Source organism: Oryctolagus cuniculus, chromosome 15 (assembly GCF_964237555.1).
Source record: "Oryctolagus cuniculus chromosome 15, mOryCun1.1, whole genome shotgun sequence".
Lineage (NCBI taxonomy): Eukaryota > Metazoa > Chordata > Mammalia > Lagomorpha > Leporidae > Oryctolagus > Oryctolagus cuniculus.
In genome coordinates this window covers 26,270,149-26,297,811 of record NC_091446.1, presented here as the reverse complement: position 1 = coordinate 26,297,811, position 27,663 = coordinate 26,270,149, and the positions used below count along the sequence as shown (strand labels likewise).

Sequence of the window (27,663 nt, the reverse complement as noted above, 5' to 3'; positions counted from 1 at the left end):
AAAGAAGTAAGAGGCATAAAGATTGAGAAGAAAGAAATAAAACTCGCAGTATTCCCAACCAATATGAAGTTGGTACAAATCCAGAGAGAATCCACAAGAGATGCACAGCTTTGGACCTTGAAGAAACCTCGCACCTTCATTGAAAAGAAACTCACCCCTGGAAGATGTAAAACAGGAAGATGTAAAAGAGTAACTAGAAGTTCTGGGAAAAAACAGTGTGATGGGTGTATAACAATGTGAATACAGTTAATGCCAATGACTTATATCCTTCACAAAGGTTAAAATGATGAATTTCACATTACATATGTTTTACCATATGGAGAAAGGGGGAGAAAATGTGCATAAAGACCTGAGGTTCCACAGCAGGGACAGCCAGCAGGGCAAGGACATGGTCCAGAGAGGCACAGGTACCAGCTGGGGGTGGGGCCTAGAGCGGGAGGGAGCTGGGCAAACCAAACACTGCGCTAACGTAGGCCTCTACCAGAAGAGCGTTCATGGAAATTCTCTTGCGCACTCTGTCCCCCTAGGAGCCATCCTGTGCAGACCACGGAGCAGAGCAAATCAGTCTGGATTCTAGCTTCCAAAATCACACCAGCACCCTGGTCTACATGGTGGGGGAAGGCGGGAGAATCCAGAGAAGGGGTACAGAGGCTGTGTTCTATACAGGGGCAGCACAGACAAGAGGCAGTGCGGCTGTTGCATTTCCCTGGACAGGAGGGGTGCAGGCTCTCCTGCCCAAAGGACTACAGCAGTTCATGTGCACACTGGACATCCCAGGCACTCCAGAGGGTGGAGCAGCCAGGGATGGAGACAGAGAGGACACATGCTCCTGGCAAGGAGCTGCCTGCACTGGGATACATTTGGATGCCAGGACACAGGACCAGGCTGAAGCCAAGACACCCTCACTTTGACAGGGAGCCCAGTCCTGGTTCCAAAACCATCGCCAAGTCAAAGAAGACTATTTTCTGGAAAACATGCAAGCCTTCACTTCAGATCCCTTCCCCAGCAAGCCCTGTCCTGTGATGCGTCATGCACTGCATCAACAAGGTCTGGGCGTGTGAGGCACGCTCCGTGATCAGCCTGGGAGTTGGGTACCTGCGTGGCACAAGGAATTCTGGTAGCATTAGCTGAGTGTCAACCTGCTGAGAGGAATAAACAGCCATGCATAGGAGTTCTGGAAAGGACAAGCAAAGTGGCCTTCTCAGAGGAGGAGACATTAGAACAAGGCCCTAAATAAAACACAGCGGGAGCAGAGGGAGGAAGGGCAAGTCCAAGGCTCGGCGGGGGGATGTCAGGACAGCTCTGTGAGCGGTCAGACGGGAGTGAATTAACTGGCTCTAGAATGCCATGAAGTGCTGCCATGGGCGAGAGAAAGTGGTGGCACCCAGGGTGGAGGCCCCTGATAATTTATTCCAGCGATCTGGGGATGACCACACAGTTGGCACCCACGCTGGCTAAGGGCAGATGCCCAATGTGTTGCTCCATGGGGGAAGTTAGGGGATCCTAAAACATGACAGGAAATAGGGTGGAGGCGGGCTGGGGGAAGGAATCATTTCTAGAACTCCTCCTAAGGGTGGGCTGCACTGGCTAGAGTCTCTGCTGTGGGGACTGGCAGGTGACAGGGCCCAGATGCCCCAGCCTAACGTTTACTCCTGAAACTGCTGTCTACAGCAGCTGGGCCTGGGAAAGCAGAGCTGGCGCCTTCCTGAGGCTCTGGGGGCAAATCTGTCTCCTCGCTCCTCCCAGTCTCTAGAGGGCCCCTATAATCCTTGGCTTCGGGCCCCTTCCTGTGTGTGTGTGTGTGTGTGTGTGTGCATGTGCTGGTGTTTTCTGTCCAGGCCTGTTTGCTTGGGCCAGTGTGCTGGGAGCACAGGAGTTCGCTGTCCCATGGTTTTGGAGGCTGGGGTCTGAGAGGGAGGTGTTGGCAGAGCGGCCCCTTCTGAGAGCCGGCATAGGGAGCCCCTACCCCTCTCTCTCCCTGCTCAGGGTGGTCGCTGGCAGTCTCTGCTCTTCCCCAGCTTATAAAAGCATCACCCCCATCTCCCCGTGTGTGTGTCTGTGTCCCACCCCCCCACCCCCACTTTTTTGGGGAAGATTTATTTATTTGAAAGGCAGAATTAGAGAGAGAGAGGGAGAGACAGAAAGAGAAGTCTTCCATCCGCTGGTTCACTTCCCAAATGGCTGCAACGGTGGAGCAGGGACAATCCAAAGCCAGGAGCCAGGAGCTTCCTCCAGGTCTCTTATCTGGGTGCAGGGTCCCAAGCACTTGGGCCATCCTCCACTGCCTTCCCTGGTGCACTAGCAGAGAGCTGGATCAGAAGTGGAGCAGCTGGGACTCAAACGGGTGCTCAAATGGGATGCCAGCGCAGCAAGTGGCAGCTTTACCTACTATACCACAGTGCTGGGCCCCACTTCCCACTTTCAATAGGGGCAGCACACATAACGGATTCGGCATTCACCCTGCTCCAAGAATGATCTCACCATAGACAATGACCCTATTTCCAAACAAGGTCACATTCTAAGGTTCTCAGAGGTAAGGATCTCACCACGTGTATTTGTAGGGGACACATATACTTCACCCCCCCAACACCAGCACACTTGAGAACAACGTGTAGTTATCGACAACCAAGGTTTGCTCAGAGACTACCAAAGTCTCTTCCTGCACTCACAGTGGTGCCTGCACAACATTTTAGAAAGTCATGATAAGGAATGTTGCAGAGCTAGGCAGCTTTGGGTTCAAATCAGTCTGTTCATCTGGAGAATGGGGAGAGCGCAGAAGCTGATGAGAAGGGGAGCTGAGAGGATTAAGTGCCTGGCACGGAGCCCAGCTATTATTGCTGCTACTGCCACCCTCTCTTGTTATGACACTAGGCTGTGTCCCTGATGCCAAAGTGCTTAGGAAGTTCCAAGTCCAAGATCAGAGAGACAGTAGGGAGACTGTGAGGGGCAGACAGGACTGGGGGTGGGGTAGGGTGGGGTGTCTTGGCCAAGCCTGGCCTAGCTCTGAGGGTCTGGGGGCCCACGGGAGCTGCCAGCTGGTGTGCATGGGCCCGGCTCAGGGAGGAGGCCTCTGGCTTTTCCAGCCACGCTTCGAGTGCATGTGGGCTGGCCGGCATGTGTTTGACATTTAACACAGTGGGGCCAAGGCTGAGAGCCTGACACTTGCAGCGAGACGCACACACAGGGAAGAAGTTAGAGGCCCAGCAGCTGCCCAAGCAGGCTGGCTCTCGCTGCCTCTGCCCGAACCCAACACAGTGGGCTCATCTCGTGCTCCCCGCCCGCGACCCACAGGCCTGCACACAGAAGAGAGAGCACTGGAGTGGAGAGGTGGGTCCCAGTGCCAGCCTGCCAAGGACTCGCAGGGCAACTGGGGCAAGCAGCTTGGCCTTTCTGGGCACAACCCACGGGGGCTGTGAAGAGGAGAAGGCGTTCGAGAAAGTGTTGCCAAATGCCAGGCACAATCATTCCTACTGCATTTCTCTGCCCCACGTTCTATTCATCTGTAAAATGGCCAAGGCCTGTTTTTGCCCCTCGCTGGGGGCTATTGTGAGGTCGAAAAGGGAAAATGTGCACGATAAGCACTTTGACACCTGCCAAGACCTGGGGAAAGCACCAGAGGCAGTGGCCTTTCACAGCTGTGCCGCCCTGACGTCAGAACCTCAGCTTACTTCTTCCTGACCCTGGCCGAGTCACGTGCCCTCTCTGTGGCACTGTCTGCTCATCTGCAAGGCAACGGTGAGCAAAGCAGCACACCGCGGCAGAGTGTGGGTTAAGTGAGGTCAGCCAGGTGGGCATGCGTGCTGGGCTTACTGCCCGGCCTACAGACACGGGCTCGCCAGATTCAAGGTGAAGAGACTGCCTACTGCCTCCCTGTCTCCAATGCGCTCCTCCAGCCCCCTCCAGCCCTTCACTGAAAGGCCGGCCAGGGGACTTCATGGCCCTTGAGCTCTGCCCCAACACAAGTTGGCTCATGTGACTTCAGCTCTCCTTGGCCAAGAGAGACAGGCACGCTGCCAGGGCAGGCCATCAGGAGAGCCAGTGACTAAGGTCACCAGGTCAGGGACTGTGGCCTCAGCCAGCTCTGAGCATGGCTCTGGGAGGAACCTGGAGCTTCCCCAGGACATATACAATGTGGGGCATGGCTTCCTACTTTGGAATTGGAGCTCCGCCCCTCTCCCCTGCCCCCCCACTCCGCCCTGACACCCACTGCACCCACCGCATGCCAAGCCAGGCGCTCGCCGGCCCCTTTCTTTCATCCCCAGGAAGGTGCTTGGGGCAGCGAGGGTGTGTCCTGGGCAGGGAGAGGGGCACAGCCACGGAGTCCTCAGACCCAGAGGAGGCACCTGGAAGATGCTGAGCAGAGGAAACACTGTGAGAATGGATTCCAGAAAGCCACATCTGGCCGGCGCATAGGCTGCAGAGTGGAGAAAGAGACGCCTGTGTGAGGGATCCTGGCGCTGGCCCAGGGTGTTGGCGGTGACACGCCCCCACAGAGAATGAGGCCTGTCCAGCACAGAGATGTTTTCTGGCACAGTCCTGTTCCCTTCTGGAAGTCTCTAGCTACCCCTAGCCTTGCAGAGACCCCTCTCAAGGTTTCTGAGCTCCCCCCAAGGCTGCCCAACACTCCAAGGACCACCCAAATCAAGGACGAGGCCCTGAACGGGGAGGGGAAGAGGAAAGGAGAACGGGATTTCACTTTCTCTTTCTGGCTGACCCACATCCCCAGCCCCAATTTCTCTTGGTTCTTCTCACCCTCCAAATGGCTCAGAACTGTGGTCCCCAAACTGCCCAGGGCCACCGTGGGATCAAATTCAGACCAAAATCTGGGACAAAGAGCCATTACTTTTTGGAAGCAAAAAGACCCCTCTTCCTCAGGGGTCCTGGGCCCAGAATGCTGTTCAAGGCCTGAGATGGCAGAGCTGGTCCCCAGGGACTCCCCTGATGGGCTTCTTGGACAGAGATGCCTAGAGGGACGCAACTGAGTAGCAAACCCCCACTCTCCTCACCTTCCTCCTTCCGGTCCCCAGCAGTCTCCACTCCCAGTATTTTCTCTATTGCAAATGAGCCAAGGTGCTTCCAGGCCTGAAACTCCCTCCCCACAAGTCTTATGCAAAAGCTAAAAAACAAAAGAACAGGCTGAACAGGGCCTAGGGTGGGGTGGACAGGGCCAAGCTCTTCGCCTGGCCTTGCCCTGACAACATGGAGCCCTCGCTCCTCCTTGGCTCAGGAGTGGCGGAAGAGTTGTGAACCAGCACCTGCCTCCTGAGCCTCCCCCAGAATGGACAGTGGCTGGGCCATTCTGCAACTCTGAAAGCTGCCTCAAAGACTGTAGAAGCTGCCATCATAGCCCAGGGCCACCAGGTAGATCCAGCCAAAGCCAAGCAGACCTCAGGTGTACTGGCCATGAGACTGCCTGCTCCATGGGACTTGGGGAAGTCACCTTCCCACCCCCTCCTCTGTTACAATCTTCATAGCCCCAAGAGACCAGAATACCTGAAGCCTCTCCAAAGGTCCCATTAAGGAGGGTGCCAAGTATGCGACCATCTCTAATGCTGCTTCAATTTGCTGCCCTCTGATGACTTTTTAGGTCTCTACCACCCACACACCCAGGGACACGAGCCTGTTCATGACCTCTCCAGGCACATGCCCTGCCCTTCACACCTCACACGTCCCCACACACCACACAGCTTGCCTCAAGTCCGCCCCTGGCATAGCGTGCTGCCCGCTGCCACTTCCGCAGATTGGACTCACCTGAAGAACTACACTTACTGCACTTGACTGTCACAGTTTCCTTACACACCTGTCTCCCTACAAAAGCCTGGGAGCATCTTGGGAGCCTTGACATTCCCACTGTCCCTCAGTGTCCCACCCATAGCTGGACACAGAACCAGACCACACTTTGCAGCCTGCCTTGCTGTCGTGTGTCTGAATCCTGGCCAAGGGAACAGGAGCAGGGGGGATGTGCACCTCCCCCAACACAACCCATGACATCTCCTGCAACCCAACAGACCCCACATCCGCCTAAGGATGGGGCCTCCTGAGGAGGGAGGGTGAGGGCCTGAATGTTTGCCTGGGGTAGCACGCTCCAGGCACCTGCTTTGATCACCTGCTTTGATCTGGAACCTGAGCAGAAAATAAACCCACCGAGGGTCTTTGACACGGCCGTCAGCCTGTGCAGTGTAGCAGACAGGAGTCCAATCAGGGTCTGTTGAATCACATGGACAGGGAAGACAACATGCAGAATCCACATACGGCATCCAATCAGGTGAGACATCAATGGACGCCCAACACCACTGGAGTCAGCCTCACTCCGGGCCCCAGCCCTATCTAGCAAACCCTATGCTCAGGGTGTAGAGAGCCTAGCTTTCCCCAAGAGGCTAAGAAGGCTGGAGGACTCGACCTTTAAAAGCCACCATAGGTGCATGAGCCACAACTTGAGAGCCTGGTTTCCCAAGTTTGCTGAAAGCACAGAGTTGAATGGCAGGTAGGATCTCCTCCTCCCCACACAGGCATCAGCACTCTGGTAAGTGAGCACACACGGTCACGGGGTCACTTCCAGGGACAGAACCCAGTGCCTCTCTGAAGCAGCCCACACCATCCCTGGCAGCTTCCGGGAAGGGCTGCAACCATGTTCCTCATACACAGCCAGCTCATCAGGTTATAAATTCCCTCCTTATATGGGCCAGGACAAAGGTCACATACGGACAGAAGAAAAGAAAGAAAGGAATTCACGCCTTCACTTATTCAAGGCTCAATCTTGAGACTAGGCACGTACATCACCAGCGAGCTCCGTGGAGAGGTGACACGGCAAGCCCCAGGCCGGCCCATTGAATTGGAATCTGAATCTCCACAAGATTGCTAAGCAGTTGTGTGTACATTAAAACCTGGGAAGTGGAGCAGGCATTGTGGTGCAGTGAGTTAAGCTGCTGCCTGGGATTCCTGCACCCTGTATCTGACTGCCTGAGATCAAGGCCTCCTTCCCACCCAGCTTCCTGCCAATGTGTACTGGGATCAGCAGATGGTGGCTCAAGTACTTGGGTCCCTGGAACCCACATGGGAGACCCAAATGAAGCTCCTGGCTCCTGGATTCAGCCTGGCCCAGCCCTGACTGTTGTGGCCATTTGGGGAAGGAACAAATAGATGGAAGATCTCTCTTTCTCTCTCGTTCTCTGTTGATCTGCCTTTCAAATAAATAAAAATAAACTTCTAAAAATCTGGAAAGCCTTTACTGTTCTTTGCCATAAAAGTTCCATCTAATCATTACCAAGTAAATCCCGACAGCAAGCCCAGCTGATAGGCAAAGATGGGGCATGGGACGGAGAATGGCAGCTTTGAGAATTTGCTATAGTGGTGAAGGGGAGCTGTAGGCTTCTCTCTCTTTCTGTCACCGCTTTGGTATTCGCAGCACCAGCTCACCATGCATGCAATTCTTTATTCAGTAACGATTTTCCAAGCACACACCATGTGGCGGGCACTGTTCTAGGCAGCCGGAAAACAGGCGCTATGGAGCTGGCAAGGGCCTGCTCTCCTAAGCTCACAGGCTGGGGGAAGGGAGATGAGACAGCACACAAGTCAACTGACTATTAATAAGGTAATGAGAGATTGTGACAAAGTGACCAAGAGTGACAGTACTGGGGGTGCCATGTGAGCTTAGACCTGAGCGCTGTGGGGTCACCTGCCTGAAGGGCTGGGGGAGGGGCTGCCCCAGAAGAGGGATCTGCAACAGCAAAGGCCCTGAGAACGCTGCATGCTTGGTGTCCTGGGAACAGCAAGCAAGGGAAAGCAGGCTGGCAGGGACGGCTGCAGGGGCAGGCAGGGGCTGCTACACAGGCGGAGCTGGGGGAAGGCCAAGGACTTGAGTTCATGTCCAAAAGAAAGGAGGTCTTTCAGGAAGGAAAGCAGAGGTAAGGATAGCTGACTTACACATTTTATTTTTTAAGCATGTATTTATTTATTTGAAAGCACAGAGGTGGGGGGACAGAGGGAGAGAGGGAGAGAGGGTAGGGAGAGAGAGAGAGAGAGAGATCTGCTATCCTCTGCAACAGCTAGGGCTGGGCCAGGCCAGGTCAAAGCCAGGAGCTACAGTCTCCATCCAGGTCCCCCACACAGGTGACAGGAACCCAAATATTTGGGCCATCATTTGCTCTCACCAGGCCCATTAGCAGGAAGCCAGATCAGAAGTGCAAAGTAACCAGGTCTGGACCCAGGCACTCTGATATGAGATGCAGGCATCCCAAACAACAGCTTAACTTGCCCCTGACTTAGGTTTTAAGAGGATCAAGTGAACTGGTGGAGAGCCTGGATTATGAGTGGGGAGACCCCTGAGGATGCTGTCTCGGTTGCCCAGGTGAGAGGTGATGGGGCTGGATCAAGTAGCTGGAGTGGAAGTGGGTTTTCCGAGCTCATTGTGAGGGAGGACCAGGAAGTTGAGTCCCTGTCTGTTGGCTTGGATGTAGGACATGACTGGCCAGGTCAGGGGTGATCCCAAACGGGTTTGAATCCTTTTGGCACCTCAGGTGCTCCCAACAGCTGACCCTGGCAGCCCAGGTGCCCAAACCAGTCTGATGGCTTTGCAGACACTGGCTTTGATGGGCCCCACCCCCAATCTTCAGGGTCAGTTGGCCAAAAACTCTCCTCCTGTAACTTCTTTATGGGACCTCCTTCAGCCACAGGCTTCCAGTGTCTCTCGACACTGGAGGAAGGGAAGGACAGGTAGAACCCAGGGAAAAGAAAAAAAAAATCCCCAAGCTGAGAACAAAACATAGGCAGGGTTGCCAGGGGAGACCTTATAAAGCGGCCCACGCAGCCCTGCCTGCCTGGCTCTGCTGCCAGCTCCGTTTTACGAGGCTTTCCCGGGGGCAGCAGGGCTCCAGCCAGGGAAGGGGGAAATGCCACAGGAAAATCTCCCCCGCAGAGCAGCTGGGGGTCACTTCTGCAGGTGGCCACCCCAGCCTCTGACCTGGGTGACGGGTTCCTTGGGTGACCTCATAAATGAGGACCACTGCCCAGCAAGGGGGAGGTGCCGAAGGAGGAGGGAAGCAGGAGGAGGTGCCCGCTGTGCACCTGAGTGCAGACCTGCCCCTCGGGCTCTGTCCTCCCGGGGCTCCAGACCTCACAGCCAGGAAAGCCGCTGAGGCCCCGGAACCCAAGCCCATCCCCTGGCCCCACTTTCCTAGTACCAGCTGCTGGCACATCCCGGCTCCCCAAGGCACGAGGAAGAGAACATTTATCAGACATCTCCTCTACCTGTACCACTTTCTTATTCTTTTAAAGTACCCGAAGCAAACAGGGCAAAATGTTAACATTTGTACCCATTGGCCGGGAGGCACTGATGCCTGTTATGTTATTTTCAGTAGGGTTTCATAATTGGAAATAAACACTAGAAAAGAAAGGTGGTCCAGAGAAGCTGCTGGAAGGGGCCGGGCTGGAGAGCAGGGGAGTCCTGGTGAGCAGGCTGTGGACGCAGGTGGGGAAGCAGGAGGTACACCGAAGTGAAAGACGGTGCAGTGACTGAGAGAGGGGCAGGAGGGGGAGGGGCGCAGACAGCAGCTGGGCTGAGGCACACGTGTGATTGACAAGCCAGGACATCGAGAAGGGCCAGCCTAGCAGTCGTGTCCACTGGGACAGGAATCAGCCCGCAGGCCACCCACCCCTCGGCCCCACCCTCAACTAAGTGACCTGCCCAGAGCAGCTGCACGCCCCCACTCTGATGACACAGGCTTGGACCAGAGAACACTGCTGTTCACGGGACAGCAAAGCCCTGCCCCAAACCTGCCCCCAAGGTCTACCTGACCCTCGTCCCTGACAACTGCTAGGGTATTTTGGGGCCAGCCTGACTCGACAAGAACCACTCCCTTTCCTGGACACATGCCATGGTTCAGCTGTTTCTAGAGGGACAGCAGTGGGGCAGGAACAGCTAACATGGGCTAGGGAGGGATTAGCAATGGAACAGACAGATGACACCCGGGGGACCCTCTGTCGGGACAGAGAGGGGAAGGGAGGCGCGGCGCTAGCCTGAGGCTCCTGCTCTCCATGCCCAAGCCCTACCCATGGGGACCCAAATCCTACTCTCTGCAGGGGAGCCTGGGGGACAGAGGGTTGAGTCACTGCCAGTCCCCTGCTCTGGGCACAGCATAACCCAGGGAGGGAAGAGAGCAGCCCCTCTCTTCTGGGAGGGGGACTGGGCCAATGGCTGGGTCTCCTGGGTGCCCTCTGCAGGCAGGGCACCCACCTGCTGAGGAGCCAACACTGCCCCCTGATGCCAACAGGAACGCTGCGGTGAGTGAGTCATCTCAGGAAAAGCACTAACCAAGAGCCAGTCCCACAGCGCCTGGGAAGGGGACACCGCTTCCCACTCCTGCCAGAGCTTTGCCTTGCCTGATCCCAGTCAGTGACGCCCATTCAGACCAGGGCCGGCCTCCCACCCTGCCCTTCTCCTAAACCCCTGCGTGGGACCAGGTAGCATCCTAGGCAGAGAAACCCAGAGACTGACAGAGCCAGAACCAGAGTGAGAGACAGGGCCCCCGGGAGGCTGGCTCAGGAGAGCAGCAGGAGGCTCAGGCAGAGGCCACTGGTCCAGACAGACAGGCGCAGAGACTCAGAGACCTAAGGGAGAATGAGAAAGGCGGCAGCGGAGGGCAGAGAGAGAACCCGCCCCCAGGAGACTCCAAGACTCTGGGCCAGAGACGGGAAAGGCAAGCACACACAGAGAAGCTGACAGTTTCTGTGTCCAGCCTGGGCAGGTGGGCCAGACAGCATCACCCTCAACAGGCCCCCCAAACCCCTATGCCTTCCTGGCCAAGCAGAGAAAGGGCCCTCTCCTCTGAGGGGCAGGCCTCCCAGGCTGGCTCTGCAGGGTTCCGGCCCAGGCAGGGCCGCAGCAGAGAGGCAGCAGAGGTGAGGATTGGCACAAGGCTTCCCCAGCCAGGCTGCCTGCCCTGAACGCCTGTTCTACCAAGTGTCCGCCAGGTGACCTTGAGGTCCTTACTGACCTCTGTACCAGTACCTCTTAAAAAAAGTTCAGGGAGGGGCCGGCTCCGTGGCATAGGACGTTAATCCTCCCCCTGTGGCACCAGTTTCCCATGTGGGCACTGGTTCTGGTCCCGGCTGCTCCTCTTCCAGTCCAGCTCTCTGCTATGGCCTGGGAAAGCAGTGGGGGTGGCCCAAGTCCTTGCGCCCCTGCACCTGCATGGGAGACCGGGAGGAAGCACCTGGCTTCCTCGCAGCTCTACCCGTTGCAGCCATCTGGGGAGTGAACCAATGAAAAGAAGACCCTTCTTTCTGTCTCTCCCTCTCACTGTCTATAACTCTACCTCTCAAATAAATAATCTTTAAAAAGAAAAATGTTTAGGGAAGGATGAGCGTTTGGCACAGTGGTTAAGCCATTGCTTTGGAACGCCCATATTCCATGTCAGAGTGTGTGGTTTGAGTCCTGGCTCCACTGTGATCCCAGCTTCCCGCTAATGCACACCCTAGGAGGCAGCTGGTGATGGATCAAATACTCAGGTCCCTGCCACTCATGTGGGAGACCTGGGTTGAGTTCCTGGCTCCTGGCTTTGGCCTGGCTCAGCTCTGGCTGTTGTGGGCATTTTGGGAATAAATCAGTGGATGGGAGATCTCTGTGTCTCTGCCTTTCAAATAAATTTTTAAAATAAATATAAATTTTAAGGACTAGAGTAGAATGGTAGAGCCTATATCCCAGGCTAGGTTTCTTTTTTTTTTTTTTTCTTAAGATTTATTTATTTATTTGAAAGTCAGAGTTACACAGAGAGAAGGAGAGGCAGAGAGAGAGAGGTCTTCCATCTGATGGTTCACTTCCCAGATGGCCACAACAGCTGGAGTTGTGTCAATCCGAAGCCAGGAGCCAGGAGCTTCTTCCCGGTCTCCCACTCAGGTGCAGGGGCCCAAGGACTTGGGCCATCCTCTACTGCTTTCCCAGGCCACAGCAGAGAGATGGACAGGAAGTGGAGCAGCCAGGTCTTGAACTGGCGCCCATATGGTTTGCTGGCACTTCAGGCCAGGGCATTAAACCACTGTGCCACAGCGCCGGTCCCCCCAGGCTAGGTTTCAAGCAGTATGGGGTATGGGGCCTAGGCCTGCCCAAGGGGCCATCACCCCTTAGGGTGCTCCTCACTCAAGGTCTGTCCTTAGGCTCGTTCCTTCCTTCTCACCTTCCTGAATTGAAGAGAAGGCTTCCAGGGCCAGAGCTGGGGTGGGCAGGGGTAGCCTGGAGCAAGGCAGAGCTGACTCCCGCTCGCAGCAGGTCGGAGTCTCCTCAGTGCCAAGACTCCAGAGTTCTCGTCTGCTGCATCCCATCAGAAACTCTTCCCAAGCCTTTTCCAACTTGAGACACAGGGCCCAGCCCTGGGCAGTGAGATCCGGGAGACTGGATGGAGGAGTGGTCTAGGCTTGTTTGTAACCTCTCACAGGTGAATCCCTGGAACGCTGACTTAAGAGTTGCTCATCCCTGGGGCCAGCACTGTGGTGCAGCAGGTTTTTAAAGCCCCAGCCTGAAGCGCTGGCATCCCATATGAGTGCCGGTTCTAGTCCCGGCTACTCCACTTCCCATCCAACTCTCAGCTATGGCCTGGGAGAGCAGTAGAAGATGGCCCAAGTCCTTGGGCCCCTGTACCCATGTGGGAGACCTGGAGGAGGTTCCTGGCTCCTGGCTCCGGATCAGCTCAGCTCTGGCCGTTGCGGTCATTTGGGGATGAACCAGCAGAATTGATGCTGATATCCACCAGGGCATCCTGCCTCCCCCAAGCAGGTTCTCAACCGCAGCCCCCAATAAACAGCTCGTGTCCTGACCCAGGCCAGTCACAGCCGCCAGACGGGGATGAAGGAGCAGACGGAACCTCCCAGTTTTTAGTCCTCCTACACAATTTTCTTAAAATGTTGTCACATTGGCCCAGTCTCTGCTGTTTGGGTCACCCCCGCCCCTAGCGCTGTTGAATGAGGGAGGACAGGCGTGGCCCCAGCACCCCCCCAGGGGTACACACAGAAGTCTCCCTCCACCTTCCCACTGGGGATTTCTCCTCCCAAGATTCCAAGCTGAGGAGTGAAGCCCTTGGAATCTCAAGACAAAACAAGCCTGTCTCCCCAGGAAGTGAGACAGTCCAGCCCTTACCAGGGATGCCTGCAGGAGCTGGCTCCTGTCTCGGGGGAAGAATGGCCACTTGTCACACACTGAGCCACCCTCTGCAAGCAGTGCAGCTCCCGCCCATGCACCAGCCTCATGCTTCCTGTTTGGTTTGTTTGGGTTTTTTTTTAAGGTACATCTGAATGTGGCCCATTTAGGCCCAGGGACCCCCCTGCCCATTCCTAGCCTCCTCCCCAGTCCCCAGCCGGCACTGAGCTCAGAGCGGCAGCAGGGCTGAACTGGCCACTTTGTTCTGCCGGGCACCAGATAAAGACACCCTAATTAGCAGATGGAGCCAAGCCCCGGCTGGCTTTGAGGCCAGTCTCCTCGTGGCCCTGAGCATTCATTCACACACTGGAGATGTCCCCCCCCCTCCATCCAGACTAGGCAGATTCTTCCCTCTTTAGAGGCGGCAAAGGCCATAAGGGGTGACATCATAATGACAGCGCTCCCGGCTGCTCCAGGCAGGGCGGCAAAGGGTTCCTGCTTTGCCTTCTTCACATCTCCCAACAGGGAGGAGGTGGAGACTCCTGCATTAGGTAATTGCCCCGGATACCCCGACTGCTAAGAGGCAGGGCTCAGGTGCAAACCTCACGGAGTGTCTGGTAACAGCCGCGGCTTTCACAGGAGACTGCCCACCTGGCACCAGGGATCCCACAGGCCCTCTGGGAGAGCCTGATGTCATCCAACTGTGTAGGTCTCTGGGGATCTAGAATCTCTTTTTTTCCCAGACTCCAGCTCAAGTGAGCACAGAAAGGAAACAGCGCCAATTCTCCAACAACTCCTACAATGGAATAATGTGAGCGTGTGTCCTGGAGACACGGGGACTGCAGCCCTAAAACCAACCGGGAGCTGAGGTCCAGCCTGGTGGCAGGTTGCTGATGAGGGGGATCGATGCAGGTCACATCAGCTGCCCTGCTGGGGGCAGATGGCCTCCCAGGGTTGGGGGACAGAGTCTGTTTTCCCTCTGAAAAGCTCCCAGGCAGCCTCCAGCCCACTCTGGCCGTCCCATATGCTTGGTTCCACAAGTGTCAAAAGCAAATTCAGGGGCCAGCGCTGTGGCATAGAAGGTTAAGCCTCTGCCTGCAGTACCAGCATCCCATTTGGGCACCGGTTCAAGACCTGGCTGCTTCATTTCCAATCGAGCTCCCTGCTAATGCACCTGGGAAAGCAGTGGAAGATGGCTCAAGTGCTTGGGCCCCTGCAGCCACGTGGGAGACCTGGAAGAAGCTCCTGGCTCCTGGCTCCTGGCTCCTGGCTCCTTGCTTCAGCCTGACCCAGCCCCAGCCATTGTGGCCATTTGAGGGGTGAACCAGCAGATGAAAGATTCTCTCTTTCCCTCTCTTTCTCTCTCTGTATCTCTGCCTTTCAATTTCAAATAAATAAATCTTAAAACAACAACAACAACAAAAAGCAAATTCAACTGTTGCCATCATCAGCAAGGGGAGGGAGGACAGGAATGCCGAGAGCTTCAGCACCCCAGACTGGGAGCACCTCCACAGGCAGGATGCAGAGCCTCCCTCCACCCCCACCCCCACCCCCAGTGCAGGCCTCATGGGGGTGGTCTACAGCTGAGACCTACCTGGTGCAATACCCACTTGGTGCGTCTCGGCCTATGCTGTCTCTTCCACCAGCTGACGCCTCCTGCTCAGGCCAGGACAATCAGCCTAGCTCTTGCCCTCAGTGTCCCAGCAGCAAGCACAGGGCCAGCCACACAGCTGGCACTCCTCCAGGGTACCAGGATTAGTGTGAGATTCCCTCTGGCAAGAAGGGAGTGCCTCGGTCATGGCTGAAGCTTCAAAGAGCTACACGCACTCACACACGCGTACAGAACACTCACCTGGCCACCCCCAAATAGCCTCCTTCCCTTCATTCTCCAGTGGTGGGGGGGCCCACGGGGCCCAACACACTTCCCAGCCAATTCTCCTGCTGGTTAGCCAAAGAGGACCAGGCCAGTTTCCTAGGCCTGGGAGCAGAGGAGGAGAGAGGTCTGCAGAGGCAGCGACTGCATTCCAAGGTCTCTCTGACGCGAGTGACACCCAAACACACCCTGACATGACACCTTACCCCGGGAAAACGAGGTGTGCAGCTCCAAGCAGTCATGCAGGTGTGAGCTGACTCAGACGCTGTCTGGCAGAGCTGGAGTTCACTATTCAAGGATGAGAGAGGAGGTGGCAGGGAGGCCAGGGGGAGCGGGCTAAGCTCCAGGAAGCAGCTGAGCCTTTCAGAGAGCCAGAGAGTGGTCTTCTGCTCTGGGCACAGGCGACTTCCCTCTAGAGAGACTGACAGCACCTGCCACCCCCACCTTGCCCCATCCCCACCAACCAGGAGCTCTCTGTCCTCTCAGCCAGACACAAAGAGGACTCCTAGTGGAGAGGCCAGACTCCCAGGTGGGAATGAACGAGAAGCTGGAGCGCCCGAGTCCTAGCTCTGCTCTCACTTGCTGATCCTGCGACTCTGGGCAAATGACTTCCCCTTTTGGGGCCCCATTTCCTCCTCTGTCAAGTGAGGGAAAGAGGCTCTAGCCAAGTGTGACCAGCTTCATCTCAACACGCCATTGCCAACAGTTGGTGGCAATGTCCTGAAGATATCTGTTATATACAGACTCTGAGACCATGTCTGAGCCCGTGATCAACAATGTCTGCCATAGGCACACGACGGAAAAGTTCTGGGATCAGTTAACGATGTCTGCTGCGGGCATGGGTGCAACATGGCAACATAGCATCCTGGTAAATGACCTCTAAGGGCCTATGCTTGTTAAACTTAGCAATTCCACCCCTGCCTGCCCAGTGGACATGGCTAATCACAGCTGACAAACATGCATCTCCCATATTGTGACATTTGCATAGAGTGGATTTCTCCCCTTGAAAGACATTCTCACATCCCTGCAGCAAACACCCGCAAGACTTCACCCAGAAGTTCAAAGCCAACAAACAGTGCCAAGGTCTAACACTTGGAGGACATTCCAGCTTCTCTCACCCTGCCTCCAGTCCACAAAGGAGCTTCCTTCAGGATGCGAAGATCCTACCCAGGCCCCAAGGAGAGGCCAAAGAACCAGCAAAGAGCAGAGATGGCTTCTGATTTTCCAGAGCACAAATGGGGGTCTGACCTACGGCCATTAGGATCAGGGCATGGCTGAACCTGCTCGGCCCTAGAGGTACCCAAAAAGGTGCTCACAGACCGACAGGAAAAGATTGATTTCCCAGGCACACCTGCACGTGGGAGCCTCTCGCATCTCTGGGCTGCTTCAGGTCATCTGCCACGCTCCTCTGCTCTCTTTGCATCTGCAGGGCCCGATGTGGTGGCTCCCTGGCCTGAACCCAACCCTCTGGGTGTTACTTCCTCTTTGCACAGATGTGCAGAGGCGCTCCCCAAGATACTCATCCCTGCTGCCACCACCCCACTCCCACCTCTCTGCATACATTCAGAGCCAGGTCCTGGGTCTCTCCGGACGCTCCCCTCCCCCAACACACACACAAACACACAGGCCTTCTTAGCCACAGCACTGGGAAAGAGCACACAAAGCTGCAAGCTCCATCTGCTTGGATGGGAAAAAATAAACCAAATTTTCCAATACCCTGCAGCTGGACAAGATATAACTCCAGGATTAAAACTCAATGGTGGGGGCTGGCGCCGTGGCTCACTAGGCTAATCCTCCGCCTTGTGGCGCTGGCACACTGGGTTCTAGTCCCGGTCGGGGCGCCAGATTCTGTCCCGGTTGCCCCTCTTCCAGGCCAGCTCTCTGCTGTGGCCAGGGAGTGCAGTGGAGGATGGCCCAGGTGCTTGGGCCCTGCACCCCATGGGAGACCAGGAAAAGCACCTGGCTCCTGCCACAGGATCAGCGCGGTGCGCCGGCCACAGCGCGCTGGCCACGGCGGCCATTGGAGGGTGAACCAACGGCAAAAGGAAGACCTTTCTCTCTGTCTCTCTCTCTCACTGTCCACTCTGCCTGACCACCCCCCCCCCCAAAAAAAAAAAAAAAAACACCAAACTCAATGGTGGGGCCGGTGCTGTGGTGTAGCGGGTAAAGCCACTGCCTGGAGTGCTGGCATCCCACATGGGTGCTGGTTCGAGTCCTGGCTGCTCTACTTCCAATCCAGCTCTCTGCTATGGCCTGGGAAAGCAGTAGAAGATGGCCCAAGTCCTTGGGCCCCTGCACCCACATGGGAGACCCGGAGGAAGCTCCTGGCTCCTGGCTCCGGATTGGCACAGCTCCAGCCATTGCGGTCATTTGGGGAGTGAACCAGCAGATGGAAGACTCTCTCTCTCTCTCTCTCTTTCTCTCTCTGTAACTCTGACTTTCAAGTAAATAAATAAATCTTTTTAAAAAATCAACTGTAAGAGGCCGGCGCCACAGCTCAATAGGCTAATCCTCCGCCTAGCGGCGCCGGCACACCGGGTTCTAGTCCCGGTCGGGGCGCCGGATTCTGTCCCGGTTGCCCCTCTTCCAGGCCAGCTCTCTGCTGTGGCCAGGGAGTGCAGTGGAGGATGGCCCAAGTGCTTGGGCCCTGCACCCCATGGGAGACCAGGAAAAGCACCTGGCTCCTGGCTCCGGCCATCAGATCAGCGCGGTGCACCAGCCACAGCGCGCTGGCCGCGGCAGCCATTGGAGAGTGAACCAACAGCAAAAGGAAGACCTTTCTCTCTGTCTCTCTCTCTCACTGTCCACTCTGCCTGTAAAAAAAAAAAAAAAAAAAAAATTCAACTGTAAGAAGGAGGGCAGTTGGCATAGCAGTTAACACATCACTTGGAATGCCACATCCCTACCAGAGTGCCTGGGTTTGAGTCCTGGCTCTGCTTCCAATTCCAGCCCCCTATTAATGCACACCCTGGGCAACAGTGGGTAATAACTCAAATACTCGGATCCCTGCCACCCACATGGGAGACTGGAACTGAGATCTGGGCCTGACCCAGCCCTGGCTGCTGCATTTGAGGAGAGAACCAGCTGCTGGAAGATTTTTGTCTTTCTGCCTTTCAAATTAATTTTTTTAAAGATAAGCAGCTTTCCCATCTTGAGCCTGCCTCCAGTACCCTCATAACCAAGAACCTCCTCCCAACACTCCACAGCCTTCCCTGTCCCCAGCCCAAAACACCTGTCCAGGGGTGCGTGGAGAGAAGCTGGAGTTTGTCCCCAGGAATTGGAGACAACATAATGGAAGCATTGGAGCAGGAGCCAACTCTCAGGGGCAGGGGAATCAGCCACGGAATTCCCAGGCGCCCAGGGAAGCCCCTGGAATCCCTCTGTGTTCCACTACAGATCTGAAAGAGCAAGGAAAAGCTGTCGGCCAATAATTACTTTCTAAAAAAGTGTGTTTTCCTAACAGTGCTGCTGGGAGGAGAGGAGGCGGGCAATGAAGCTTTGCAAGAGAACAGTATTCACCTAGAAAACCCTCACCACCACCACCTGCCTCCCGCCTGCAGGCAGACAAAGCTTTTGGGTGCAAGCAAAGCCTACAGGACCAGGGCCCAGACAGAACCCGACCTGCGGAGGGAGTGGCATCTCCAGCTATTTTCTCCTGACATCTCTAAAGGTCTACACCTCAGGGCACCTCGGCTTCCCAATCCAGAATCTCTGAGCCAGACCCATTTCTAAAGGTTTTCTTCACTTGGACGGTCTCATTTCTTTCTTACTAGTACCTTATCAGGGCAGGTATTTTTATTAACTCCATCATACAGGTGAGAAAATTGAGGCACAGATAACTCACCAAGGTTATACAGATAGTAAATGCTGGAGCTGGTTCTGGAACCCAACCACCCCAGCCCTGGAGTACACGCCCACACCACTGTACTACACCCCAAGGCACTCTCAGTATGCTTCCCCGTGACACGAGAGCCGCCGTCAAAGGGCTTAGCACTCCAGTATGTAGCTTGTGGATTTTCTGCAATATCTGAATACAAGATTTCGGTTTGAAAAGATAATTTAGGCAGGTACCTGGGGCTGGCTCTAATGAGATCTAACCAGTTACATTCCATGAGAATGATCTGGGAAGATGGTCCAGGAAAAATGAGGTGATGTGATTTTCACAGTTATTCTCATTTTCTCTCTCTGGTTAGATATGAGTGTATTCTCAATGTCAACCTTTTTTCAACCTGTGTTTTCTGTTCCATTATACTGTAATGAGCAGGAGAGGCATTTTATTGTCAAATCCCCACGTTTCCCTGCTTCTCTAATAGGTGTCTCTTGAATTATTAAATACCAGTGTTGTAAAAAAAAATACATGAATACATTCTCTTCCAATAAAAAGAGGAAAACATTGCAGACAAGGCTGAGGTTTCCCCGACCACCTGATGTCCCTAATTTCTTGAGAGGACGGCTTCCAGAGCTCCCCAAACCACCTACACGCGCGCACTGCCATGTCCCTGCCGAGACGGCTGCTTTTACGATGGTTCTCACCCTGTAAATATGGTTGTGAGCTTGTGTTGCTCATTCACTAGCAGGTCCTGGAGACCCACCCATGGAACTGGGATCAGCCACATCTGTTCTGGCTGTCACACTCCACAGCAGGAGCACGACATGGTTTATTCTACGGATGGCCACTTAGGCTGCTGCCCCTTTGCCCCACAGCAAACAACAGGAGCCTCTCTGTGCCTTCCTGGGCCTGGCCTTAGTCAAGGCCAATGTTCTCTCCTTCTAGGGCATGTGAGCAGTCAGTGGCCAGAGCTCACCACACTGCTGGAACTGGAAGTGCCATGCCAGTGTGAAAGACACCAGAGCTCTCTGTGGCCCCCGATACAAAAATCACTCTAGAACTTGGCAGGTTACTTCCCGGGCTTTGGCTCCTGGCCATTCCTGGGAGGTCAATGACCTCAAACAAATTCCCCAGGTGACTAAAAGGCACAGTGCCCGCACGACACTCTTCCCCTCTTCTGCTCTCAGGTTAAGCATTGACACACACCCAGATCACTCCCGTTTGACCTCAGCCAAGGCCTGCTCCGACAGCAAACCAAACCAAAGCTTCTATCGATTGAATGAACAGAAAAAAGTATTACCATTCTGTACCTGCACAGTGAAGAGTATGGAATCAGAACTGTTCTAATCCTAACACCACAGTGGTCCCATTCATTATGTCACACCACACCCATTCCAAGGCCTGTTACTGAGGATTCTGGGCTGACAGTTTTGTTCACCCATCATCAGGCAGGCTGTTTGAGAGCTGGAAAGTGAGTGTGACCCTGGGGTGGGGTATGCGGGTGGAGAGTCAGGAGAGATGAATAAGCAAGAGAGATAAAAGCTCTTCAAAACAGGTTAAGTCCTGCAGCGCAAATGAGCAAACCTGAACAACTCTCTTAACTCGATCTGAGTGGTGTGGGGGAGGCTGAATGGCGTCTCCAGGCTCTGATCAAATATTGACCCCATGCACTTGCTGGCTGGAGTTCAGACTAAAGGCCAGCAGCACTGCGGAGCCAATGTTTGCAGAGCAATTACTGCAGCCCAGTGCCTTGTAGGTCAGGTTGTGAAACAACCCTGGATGGAGCCAGGGCTTCAGACAGCCTTCCGGTCCTTCCTTGGAGGGTGGGGGTAGGGGGACCAAGGCAATGGGGGAGACACTTAACAGTGAAAGATCTGGGCAGCGAAACTGATACAGGCTGGAAGTGCAGCCCAGCCACCAACGAGAAGGCAGAGGTGGCCCTCACCCTGCTCAGCTGCGTCTCCCAGCAACCCAGGTCCTTGGTATCCAGACAGACTTCCACATCCAGCCTTGTCCTGCTCAGCTCCTACTGGGACAGGCCCCTCTTCAGGGCAGATGGGGCTATTTTTAGGAGAAACCAATTTCCACTTAGAAACAAGAGCCTCACCTCTCCCCTCTTCCCAACTTGGTATCTGAATGGCTCTCAGAAGCAAGCCCTCCGTGGAAAGCGGCCTGGTTTCCAGAAGGGGCGTCTGGAAGAGCCTTTGGGCTCAGCTCTTCTGTCCATATCCCTCTTCCTGCTGCAGCCCTATAAGATTTTAGTGGGCACCTTGATGAGGGGTTGGGAGGGCTGCAGGGCACTCCAGGGTGGCCAGCCTGCTGTGTGTTGCAGATGGACGCGGGGCAGTATACTAGAGTTCTCTGTGATGACAGCAATGTTCTATACCACTCAGGCCATGGCCACCAGCCACTGTGGCTACTGAGCTCCTGTGCACAAATCATTAAGGGACTAAGATTTTAACTTTATATCTAAATCTAGTTCTTAAATTAATTTAAATAGCCCAAGGTGGTGTTCAGCCTACAAGTTAAGATACCTGTGTCCGGCATGAGAGTACCTAGGCCCCACTCCAGCTTTGTGCTAGTGCAGACCCTGAGAGGGAGAGGTCATGGGTTCCTGCCAGCTGCAGGGGAGACTTGAACGGAGTTCCTGGGTGCCGATGTCAGCTCTGGCCACTGCAGGCATGTGGGGAGTGAAACAGCAGATGGAAGCTCTCCCCCCAACCCCCGTTTTTCTGTCCCTAAAATAAATTTAAAAAATCAGCAACAACAAAACCTAGGTCCCTAAAAGGTGGGGACTCAGCCCTCCAGAAAAAGAAATAGATACATAAACAGCCACCTGCAGCTAGCGGCAGCCACACTGGACAGCACAGGTCTAAGGCCTCTGGGCTTGGTGCTTCCCAGGGCATTTACGGATATTTATGCATTTGGCTGGGGAGAGACTTCTGCTTTCATCAAAGGCACAAAAGAATCCCTGATCTCAGAAGTCAGAGTAGAGAAACTCGCTGATCAGTCAGATACAACCTGATCCCAGAGGGTGAGGTTCCCTATAATATGTCCACCGCACCTTTCTTTGTGACATGTGCAATAGGACGAAGTGTGGCTTGGCTTTTAGAAACTGGCATCCTTCTTCCCTCACTAAGCTGTAAGTCCCGTAAGAGTAGGAACCAGATCTGCTTTTGCTCATCCATGTATCCCCCAAGCCCGGCAACGAAAGAAGGGCTGAGGGGAGGAAGGAAATAAATTAAGGACACACTGCACCCCCATAACTATGGTTCTCAAATTCTGGGCAGTGGCTTAAGCCGCTGCTTGGGATGCCCACATCCCATACCAGAGTGTCTGGTTTGAGTCTCGATTCTTCTGCTTCTGATCCAGCTTCCAGCTATCATGCACCACGGGAGGCAGCTGGTGATGGCTTGGGTCCCTGCCACCCACGTGGGCGATCCAGATGGAGTTCTGGCTCTCAGCTTTGGCCTGGCCCACCCCTGGGCTATTACCTGCATTTCAGGAGTAAGCCAGCAGATAGAAGCTCACTCTCTCTCTGCCTTTCAAATAAAATGAAAATAAATAATTTTTTTAAATTCCCCCAAATTAAGGTGGGAGTGTGTGCAGCTGTATCACTCGAGGTTGCTGTCACCAACTGAGACCACGTGGGCATCTCCTTGGTCACCCCTCTCAGGAAGAATAAACTGTCCTTCATCCCATAGCACATTTACACCACAATCTAGTACTTATTTCATCTTTAACAGAATGACCTGCTTAAAAGTCTCTCTCCGGCCGGCGCCGTGGCTCACTAGGCTAATCCTCCGCCTTGCGGCACCGGCACACCGGGTTCTAGTCCCGGTCGGGGCGCCGGATTCTGTCCTGGTTGCCCCTCTTCCAGGCCAGCTCTCTGCTGTGGCCAGGGAGTGCAGTGGAGGATGGCCCAAGTGCTTGGGCCCTGCACCCTATGGGAGACCAGGGTAAGTACCTGGCTCCTCCCATCGGATCAGTGTGGTGCGCCAGCCGCAGCGTGCCGGCGGCGTCGGCCATTGGAGGGTGAACCAATGGCAAAAGGAAGACCTTTCTCTCTGTCTCTCTTTCACTGTCCACTCTGTCTGACCCAAAAAAAAAAAAAAGAAAAAGTCTCTCTCCATTAGATACAGGCCCTGGAAGGAAACGACCTTGTCCTTCTCAGCTGTGTGTCCCTCAGCCTGTGCCACTTCTGTCCTGCAAAGTGCAAACACCTTGGAGGCCTCCGCCCTGGCCAATCCCATCTTCCCCTGAGCCAGCCTGGATTAATCATCTTCATCATTCCACCCTCACCACTCACACTCCCAGCCAGGGTATGGTGGCCAGAATGAGCCCACGAAATGTAGGACACAGAGCAAGACTTGAATTCCATACAAAGAATAAATAAATCTTTTAGCACAAGTACTTCCAGAGCTATATTTTGGACACACCTACACTAAAAACAGTATTCACTGTTTATCTGAAACCCTATTTTAATTGAACATCTTGTATTTATCTGGCAACTTTAATCCTGAGCCTCACAAACAGCAGGTGGCTAGTCAGTGAGGAATGTGGGTGCCAGGGGTGGGAGGGGGATGTGGATAAATGAAGCTGTGGTGCCCAGCACTCTGGCTTCAGGTGAGCCTGGGATGAGCAGTGGGCAGGTGCTCTGTGGTTTCTCTGCCTGCTTCCCCCTCCCCCCCAGACCCTACAACTTCCCTACCTCCCTATGAATAATCCCAATACCCCACTGAGTCCAAAGTACCTTGGAAAGGACTCATCAATGCCATGGGTCACCTCAAAAGGACAATGGCTCTCCTCCAAGCACAAGCCCCCCCAAGCTCCCAGCTTTTGCTTCCTGCTGGCTGCCCGGGTGTGTCTGAGAGATTGTGCCTTCCCAGGGGTTTCCTGAGAGCTCCCCAGGCAGGGCAGTTAGGTCTTGGAGGAAGCTTTGGAGGTGATAACCCTGGGATGTCCTGCTTTGCATCTTGGTTTGCACAGAGCGGGACTGTGTAATGTGGACACGCAGTGGAGAGAAATAGCAAATCCAAGTCTGGGCTTTCTGTTGAGATCTATAACACAGTTCCCTTCAACTGCTTCCTGGCCTCATGGCTGTGGAGCAGCAGGGGCAGGGACAGCTGTGCCCCTCCCCACTGGTCCCCCCATAGAGGGGAGGGGCAGTGTGTGCTGGATCCACACAGGCCCCGTGGCCCACAACGCTCTGCTTGGTGTAGCCTTGCACAAGCTTCCCAGGTTACATTAGGAAGTAGAACCCAGGGCCTCCTGCTGGCAACCTGGCCTCCGTCAGGGGCACCAGACACCATCTGAGAAGAAAGAGAGAGGCAGCATGGAGAGACCCACGCTGGGGGAATCAGCTTATGGGAAAAGAGGACCCAGGGGTCCATCAGAGAGGTGTCCAGGCCCAGCACTGTTCTCTGAATGACACAAACAGGTCCCCAAATGGGGCCCACGCAGCACCAGTGGGAATGGAATGACCTAAATTGTTGAGTGGAGCAATTCTTCACTGGGGACCCACAGGCATCAGTGAACACCTGACCCGGGCAATAAAACTGTATGAATGCACCCGGGTCTGGGGAGGGGGCCTCCAGCAGATTCACAGAGGGTCTGTGGTCCCTTGAAGGCCCTGAACCACAAGTTGGCTGGTGAAGCAGCTTCCCCAAGCTGCCTTAGAGGCCTGGGCCCTCCGGGGCTCCAGAGAGAGGCTTGGCAGAAAACCAGAGTAAAACGTTTGCAAGAGCAAGCCCTGTGGGCCTCAGTCCACTCTCCCCCTGCCCCGTAGGCACATGCTGCAGAGAGGGGCCCACGACCCCCACGGTCTGAGTACTCTGGCTCAGGACTAGATGCAGAGCAGCTCATTAGCATGGAGTGAACACCAGGAGATGGGCCCTGAGCCCCAGGCAACCCAGCGTCCTTGCCACCTGGTAACACCAAGCAACTCTCTGACAACTGGGAGTCAGGAAGAACATGGAGCAGCTCAAAAAATCCTTATGCCAACCCTAGCAGGTGGCTACTTTCCAAATCTCCATTGCACAGATGAGAAAAATCTGGCCTGGAGAGGTCCAGGGACCTGTGAGGAGTTACATGGTGACACAAGTGATGGGCCCCAGCCACTTTCCTATACAGGTTCTCAGGAAGCCGAGTGCCAGAGGTCGCCACCAACGACCAGAAGCGGAGTTAGCAGTTCCACTTGTTCTTCCCCAGAGGTGCCATGGTCTCAAAATCAGCAACCCCGATAAATAACAAAGTGTCAGGAATGAATGAATGAATGAATGCCACAAAAATGAAAATAAGTGCCACTAAAAGCCATCATGGCATGCAAGGGGCTCATAATAATGCTACCATTAGCTCCAAGGGTAAAGTCAAGAGATCCAGTCCAACCCCTTAGCAAAGCATGTCCGGGGTGGCAGTGGCCCCCAGCATCGAGACTGACCATGCTCACGACCATTCCAAGGGGCCAGCACCTCGCACAAGTGGCTCCACACTTGTGTCCCCCTCTCAACACACAGGAAACGAGCCCTCCTGGCAAGGGTGGGCGGGGGGCAGGGAGAGGGGAAGCAGCATTCCTTTCTCGTGAGATTCTGCAACTCGGGAGGGGGTGGAGGGCCAGAGCAGGCCGGGGGGAAGAAAAGTGCTGGTGTGGACGTTCCCACTGGCTGGGAGCCCCCCTCCAGCTCATCAAGGAGCCCTTTCAGGGTTCCCTCTCCCCAGCCGAGTTACTTCCTGTCCGGCACAGTGCACCCATTGACGGACTATCAGAAAACCCCACCAGTTCACGCTGGAAGGACCCAAGAAGACTGGACAGAAGCAGAGGGGGACAGGAAGAAGGCAGGAGGGCAAGGAAGGGCTTTCAATCCCATATTCTATGGGATATTCAATCCCATGCTGTTAGATTAGGAGAGGATTTGTAATACCGGACGCTAGCTCACCCTCAGCTTGTCTCACTGGTGGAGCAGTAAGGACAATCAGACAAAATCGGGTGTTAGGGGGCCGATGTGCAGGCCTGGCCTCTCCAACACAGCTCGTCACTCACGGGCTACAGAGGAAGGACACCCTGGCTGTGAGGGCTATGAGCAGTGACTCTGCTTTGACTTTCTGTTGGCCTAAAGCAGGCTCGCAGCCCTGAGAAAGAACTAGAATATCTCACCTTTCTGTTGCTGGTGTAGGAGGGGCTGCTGGGCCACTCACAGTGATTCTCCCCTTCCCGGCACCTGCCTCTGAGACACAAGGGTGGGCCCCCTAGTGGCCATGGCTATGCTATGTGACTCCGCCACAGGCCATCCTGATTGGGTCAGAGAGGGGATGGGAACCAAGTTCAGTCAATCAGTCTTCCTTGGGATTAAGAAAAAATTTATTTATTTATCTATTTATTTATTTGAGAGAGAGAAGGAGGGAGAGAAAGGGGGAGAGAAGGGAGGGCAGAGACAGAGAGCAAGTGCACTCCCATCTGTGGGTTTACTCTTCAAAAGCTTGGAAGGCCAGTGTGGGCCAAGCTGAAGCTGAATCCGGGTCTTCCACATGGATGGCAGGAACCCAACTACCTAAGCCAACACCACTGTTCTCCCAGGGTCTGCATTAACAGGAAGCTGGAGTCAGGAGCCAGAGCCCGGAATTGAACCAGGCACTCTGACAGGGGATATGAGCATCGTAACCAGTGTCTTAACTGGCAGGCTAAATGCCCACCCCCTTCCCTGGGAGTTTTCAGTTTGGAATTGGGACAGAGTCCCTCTCCCTGAGGTTGGGACCTGCAAGATAAGAAATTCCAGAGCTGCTGACAGCCAGGTTCCTCAGGGTGTGGGCGAACAGAGGCTGAGAACAATGCGGGAGGGAGGCGGAGCTCAGATCGGAGGAGCAGACCATGCTTCTAGCTGTTCACCTCACTGTGCTTTCCAGCACCTGGCCAACCATACCAGCTTCCCGCCACAGCCCTTCAACCATGTCTAAGTCAGAGTGAGTATCCAAATGCCACTCGGGAGCAAAAATGGGCATCGAGGGGCTGCCTGCAACGGGAACTGTGGGGTCCAGGCGACCACCCCCATGTGAACACGCCTACGTGTATTAGACCCCTACCTTCCACACACATGCACACACTGGGTGGCAAGAGCCTTATTTGGTTAGACAGACGCAGTGGTATGCCCAGTTTGTGTCTGTAGTTCACGAAACTGCTTATTTCTGTTTCAGTCTTCTCTGCGTGTTTGCTTTTTTTTGCCTGCCATGGTGCAGCGGCTTGTGTCTCACCCTGGATGTTTATAGACTGGTGTCTGCTCAGCCACATGACACCCACGGCCATCTTCCTGCCTCTCTGCCACTGCTGGCACTCCCCACCCCCCAAGGCAAAGGACGGTGACAAAGCCTGACTTTGAAGACCACCCCAGGAAGCCAAAAAAGCCCAGAGGGTCTGTCTGCAAGACCCAAGACCAGGAGCAGTCACATTTACGGTTAAGGGTGCCTCCACTGCCCCTCTGCTCCAGCCTCGCTTCTGACCCAGAGAACTCCGGTGAGGGCTCTCTAGGAGAGCGACTGGTCAGCCCTCCAGAGAGACACAGGCCACCACCCCAGCTCCGGTCAACTCACCTGCAGGTCGAAGAACTTGCTGTACCTCCGGTAGATGGTCTGGGAGGTAGAGTCAGACCAGGTGACATTAATGATGTATACCTGTGGAGGAACAAATAAAGGGCAGGTGAGCAGGTGACCAAGGCTGGGCTTCACACTGTGCGAGGCATCACTAACATAACTGCAGGGCTCCTGGGCCAGGGCCATTGTTTTTCTTGTCTCATCTGTTCCCATGGCATGGTGCAGTGCCAGGTACCATATGGATACTACAACATA

At 54.8% G+C, this 27,663-nt stretch overlaps 1 protein-coding gene and 1 long non-coding RNA gene across 4 annotated transcripts in view; one reads left to right on the top strand and one right to left on the bottom strand.

The window, feature by feature from the left end:
* The window catches only part of SH3PXD2A (SH3 and PX domains 2A), a 232,798-nt gene that overhangs the window by 151,864 nt on the left and 53,271 nt on the right, over window positions 1-27,663 (bottom strand). For all 3 annotated transcript variants that reach the window (XM_002718709.5, XM_002718708.5, XM_008270470.4), the window contains exon 2: window positions 27,409-27,489. In XM_002718709.5, the coding sequence (XP_002718755.2) occupies window positions 27,409-27,489 (81 nt within the window). The remainder of the gene's footprint in view (window positions 1-27,408; window positions 27,490-27,663) is intronic.
* LOC103351418 (uncharacterized) lies at window positions 20,238-27,417 on the top strand. The gene is made up of 3 exons (XR_519193.4): window positions 20,238-20,299; window positions 26,728-26,784; window positions 27,016-27,417. It is a non-coding gene; the product is annotated as an uncharacterized lncRNA (long non-coding RNA).